Source organism: Sander lucioperca, chromosome 11, assembly GCF_008315115.2.
Source record: "Sander lucioperca isolate FBNREF2018 chromosome 11, SLUC_FBN_1.2, whole genome shotgun sequence".
Lineage (NCBI taxonomy): Eukaryota > Metazoa > Chordata > Actinopteri > Perciformes > Percidae > Sander > Sander lucioperca.
The window spans coordinates 11,827,976-11,833,268 of NC_050183.1; the positions used below are offsets into that span (position 1 = coordinate 11,827,976).

The 5,293-nt window shown below is 36.0% G+C and overlaps 1 protein-coding gene across 2 annotated transcripts; it reads left to right on the top strand.

Annotated features, from left to right (window-relative positions):
- The first annotated feature begins 1,343 nt into the window (after positions 1-1,343).
- On the top strand, positions 1,344-5,293 carry pdcb (phosducin b). 2 transcript variants are annotated; one of them, XM_031313899.2, is made up of 4 exons: positions 1,344-1,563; positions 2,797-2,858; positions 3,802-3,950; positions 4,035-5,293. In XM_031313899.2, exons 2-4 carry the CDS (start codon positions 2,813-2,815, stop codon positions 4,548-4,550), a joined length of 711 nt encoding a protein of 236 aa, XP_031169759.1. In that variant the 5' UTR covers positions 1,344-1,563; positions 2,797-2,812; the 3' UTR covers positions 4,551-5,293. The 2 variants fall into 2 exon arrangements, with proteins under 2 accessions (XP_031169759.1, XP_035863371.1); XM_036007478.1 differs by having other exon boundaries at positions 1,447-1,563; positions 2,783-2,858.

The window sequence follows — 5,293 nt, forward strand, 5'->3', positions numbered from 1 at the left end:
AGTTCTTTGAACATATAATTACGTGAGTTCAGTTAGATACTTAGCCAGGCTAATATTGGACTCTAAGCAGTTGCTGAAAGACATTTTTAGAACAGAAGGTGTTAAATAATCTGCTACATTTCATTTTAAGCAACATGTGCATACTGACAGACACTAATAAACCCTACCTGACATGCTCTGTGTACCTGAATAAAAACAAGTCTAGTAATCCTTTAAGCCAATAAATACAGGACGCCGCAACAAACATGAAGGACAAAAGTCAAACACGGTTGTATGAGCAAACATGTGGGAGTGGAGAGCATGTGCCGTTCCTATTTGCACTGCTGTCATTCAGCACTCAGCAAAAGGAAAGTTTCAATGGGGCATGTAGGGAAAGACAAAGAATTTTTATAGACTAAACTACCCAACTTGACAACATTAAAATGCTGCTTACATGTCAATGAATTAGTGATAATACTCCAAACATTTATGATATATTACACTCTAAAGGGGCCATTTTGCATTGTGAGTAATTTTACCTTTAATACTTTAACACATTCTGCTGATAATACTAGTAATTTCACATCGTGGTATTACTTTTTTTACGTAGGCATAAGTAAAACATCTCAATCAAATCAATTAATCAATCAATCAATCAATCAATCAAAGAATTACAACTTTTTTATATAAACTGGGCTTCAAAAAAGAACCTTAATTATTTCATAACTTAAAGAACAATACCGTAAGTGCCTCACATATTTAATTTAATAGTTACATTTATTCTAGTGCAATTTACCATGTTATGTGCTATGCTCTTGATATGTTTAGTATTTCTAACTTATTCACAACCAACATGATGCACAGATGCTCCTATTTTCTGAAATGTGTGAATAAAAAAAAAAATCTTCTCCTAACTTTAAAGCTATACTTGTAACAAGTATGGAACAAACATCATAGTTTAAGAAGGGTGAAGAGACTGCAGTGGGATTACTGTGTTTAAAATAATCAAGAAGCACATGATAACACATCACGAGGCTGGCAGCTATGCCTGGAAGAACTTCCAGACAGCTCAGACAGGGTCATATAGTACCCTTATTTGAATTAACTCTTAATGTGCTGTTTATTATAGTGAAATGCAACACAAGAGCTTTTGTGTGCTCCTGAATAGAGTAGTACACAAGATTATTGGCTAGTGATTTAGATTATCCTCATAAAAAAAGAAATGAAAGTTTTGATGTTTTCTCTCTCTCTCTCTCTCTCTCTCTCTCTCTCTCTCTCTCTCTCTCTCTCTCTCCCCCCCTCTCTCTCTGTCTCTCTCTCTTCATTGTGTGTAGTCGGGCCTTTATCAAGTAGAGGCTTCTAATTCCTGAAGTGAAATCCTCTTAGGATCTATGCTCTATTTCTGTCTATGTTCTGGTCTTTTAAAATCTCCATTAGACCAATTTCATTGGCTGGAAGTGACACACGCATACACACAAAAACACACACCATCCAGCAACAGATAGCTCAGTGAAGTGATCGAGTGTAGACCAGTGCAAGGTTAGCTACTGACACAAAGGGAGGACTTCACTGTGACTGTGGGAGGTAAGAAAAACTCTATTGACATCTCTTAGTTTTGGAAACTAATGAACTTTTTTTTGAGCTAATGAAATTTTGGAAGCTTGGACTCAGCTTAAACTCGTGTTCGTAATGTGTAGAAATGGTTTAGTTTTGAATGGATGTAATAGGAGGTAAGTTATTCTTGTTATCTCTATTATGTCTTTATGTTTTTACATAGCCTACATTTATTTGGGGACCATCATGAGTTATTTATGTTTTCATGTACACTATTTTACCATTTTAGGTATCATATATAGAGGTATTACCAATTTTAGTTTCTTTTTTGTTTTAAAGTAAAGGCTTCTGCACAGAATAAGAACAAAAGATTTCTTTCTTTCTTTCTTTCTTTCTGGTACTGAATTTAGTCATGGGTCTGTGTCTAATTGAAAGTCAGCTGTTTACACTAGTTTATTGTCTATCGCTTGCTCACACATACAGAGTTGAAACACTTATGTGACTTCATTTGCTCATCCTGGAACTAATTATGGCAAATCTCGACTTGATTACACTGGATTTGGGGGTTAGAAAGGTAGCCACAAAGATCATCAGACCAGATCAGCACTGTGACTGCACGCAGGAAGGAAGACACTAATTGAAACACTGAATAGGCTATTTTATCCAATGAGATATTGGCTCTGCCTACGTCACACACATCAACTGGTCCAAACACTGACCCCATTACAAAGCAGTGTGAAACCCAGAGTGTATTGAAAAGTATTAGTAAATTAGTAAAACTAAATAATTACATTTAAATGCATTGTACATTTTCTATATATAAATGCTAAACAATCACATGAAATCATACATCAAAGTAAAGAACATGAAATCATATATTCATTCATTTATTTTGGTTATCCTAAATAAATGCATCTATTGTGTTATGTACCCACATGTATGTTTCATTAAATAATGTCATCATTGTTGTTGTTCATGTTTTTAGTAGCCAACCCCTAAGGGCTAACAACAAGCAGTAGAGTGATCTGTTGCAGATCAGTAATCCTCTTAGACAGCATTAATTTAATTAAATATCATGGGACTCACTTGGTATAGCCTACAGTAGCTCTGTCACAGTGCAAAGATTTTAAATCTGTAGCGATACATTTACTTTTGAGAACAATGAGAACATTCAAACATTGAAAGCCTCCATAATGCCCACATCATTTGAATTACATCCTTTAACTAAGTCCCTTAACTGATTTTCATGTTTTTATCTTACAGGTAGCAAACAAGAAAAATGTCTGACAAAATGATTGATTTGGAAGAGACCGCAACCCAAACAGGTGAGTAGAAGCAGTGTTTCCAAACATGATACAGGAACTGAACATGTTTACAACTTGGTGACCAGTCTTTACGTTTGTGCTATCGGCAGTGGGTCTGGTTGATCTACTATATCATTGCAAACATACTGTACATCTCAGTTATTAGTCATTAAGAAGCCTTCTATAGAAATTACCTTACAAACAGTAAAGCAAAAGCATTGATTACAGAGCAATCTGCTCTAAACGCATAACAGGAAGACCAAAGCAAAGTACAGTGGAGTACAGATCTGTAGAGCTTCGGCAGTTTACCTGGCACTCTAATCTTCTTTTTGTTTAGCAACAGTGGTGCAATGACTTCACTTCCTAGAGGGTTGAGATGAAGCTTTAATCCCTAAAGTAAAACAGGGCACAATACTTACCACTGACTCGTAGCTGCACACTATCATTTTACAAAGGAATAAGTCATTCAGCTTGAAATCCCACATATCATTGATTATTTGTACCTCAAGAGTAAAGTTTGAGAATGCTGCTTTTTTTAAACCACAACCAAGTTACTCTTACATATAGGATTGAATTGTGTCTGCAAACAAAAATGTCTTCCTTCTTTCTTGTCTCTATCAGCATTGCAGTCTTACTAAATAGTTTTAGATATACACTTATAATAATAATAACAATGATAATACAAAGTGTATTTATATAGCACTTAAAGAAAATAGAGTTACAAAGCTAAATAAATAAAGAATTTAAAATTATAACAGAATAAACATTTGAATTAACGATTAGCATACAAAAAATAAAACCAAACAGGATTAAAACATAGTTGCAATTTAAGACCAGGCTTTCAGATAAAAGTGAGTTTTAAACATGGATTTAAAAGAAGCTACAGAGTTGGCTAGCCTGAAATACACTCATCATCACTACCCTTTAAAAACTAAATACAAAATGCTGTTTGCCTTCTCCATAGGTCCAAAAGGAGTCATCAATGACTGGAGGAGGTTTAAGCTGGAAAGTATGGATCAGGAAAACTTGCCACCTGCAAAAAAGGAACTGCTGAGACAAATGTCATCCCCGAGCAAGCCAAAAGATGACACCAGATCAAACCTTAACCGCAAGGTACAACAAAACAGACCACATCATTAGGAATTGCAAACCATAGCCAATATAAATTCTAACTATTGTTTGATATAATTTTTTCAGATGAGTGTCCAAGAGTATGAGCTGCTTAAGGAGGAGGATGAGGGATGTCTAAAGAAATACAGAAAGCGGTGCATGCAGGAGATGCATGATAAACTCAGCTTTGGGCCCAGGTTTGAAGGTGTGCATGACCTGGACAGTGGAGAGGCCTTCCTAGAAGTCATTGAGAAGGAACATTACAGCACAGTGGTGGTTGTCCATATCTACAAGGTTGGGGTCAAAGGTTGTGAGGAACTCAACAACTGCTTTGACTGCCTGGCCACTGAGTACCCCACTGTAAAGTTCTGCAGGATTGATGCTGTCGCATCCGGTGCTTCCGAGCGGTTCTCAGATGAGGTTTTGCCTACGCTGCTGGTGTACAAGGCTGGAGAACTACTAGGAAACTTCCTGGCCTGCACGCAGCACCTAAACGAGGAGTTCTTCGCCACTGATGTGGAGGCCTTCCTCAACAGCTATGGCCTGCTGCCAGAGAAAGAGCTAGCCAGTATGGAAGATGAAGAGGAAAACGATGTAGAGTAAACAAAGAGTTCGCCTGCTGAGGAAGAAAAAAAGCTGTCTCGGAGGGCTGGATAGAGAGCAATGAAAGACAATTTATGACATCAGACAAGTTGTTCTTTTGTAAAGAATAGTTCTATAAAAAAACTATAACATCTCCACTAGTTCACTAGTGTTTGAGAATTGATCTCTAAAGGATATATTTTACATCCAGTTGTAAAGAAACCCTGATGTCCCACATATGGGTGCTCTCAAATATGAGTGTACAGTAAGGTGAGAAGATAGAGCGATTCTTTTTGAAAATATATCACAAATTCCCTCTCCACCACCCAAAGAAAAGCCAAACCAGCTAACTGTAATTTAAAATAATTACAATATTCTTTTTTGTAACAATAGACAATATTACATGCTTATGTATATTATAATTATAATATATATATTATAATAATTATATATTATAATATTCAAATACTTTTTTGTAGCATTAGTTTGGGTTGATCTGTACAAAAGTTATTTATAAATCCAGGGTTTGTACAGAGTGAAATCCTCAAATGTCATACAATATTTAAACACATGTATACTGTGTAGGTCTCTGTGGTGTTTTTGCCATGATTTAAAAAAATAATAATAATACTTTAACGGGCTAAATAGGACAGGGACTAAGAAGAGGCAAAAGCATTCTGGATGTGGAAACATTTTTGTGTAAACATGTCTTCCATCTGTCCAGTACAACATACACTTGCTTCTTAAGCCAATGTGGTGGGTGG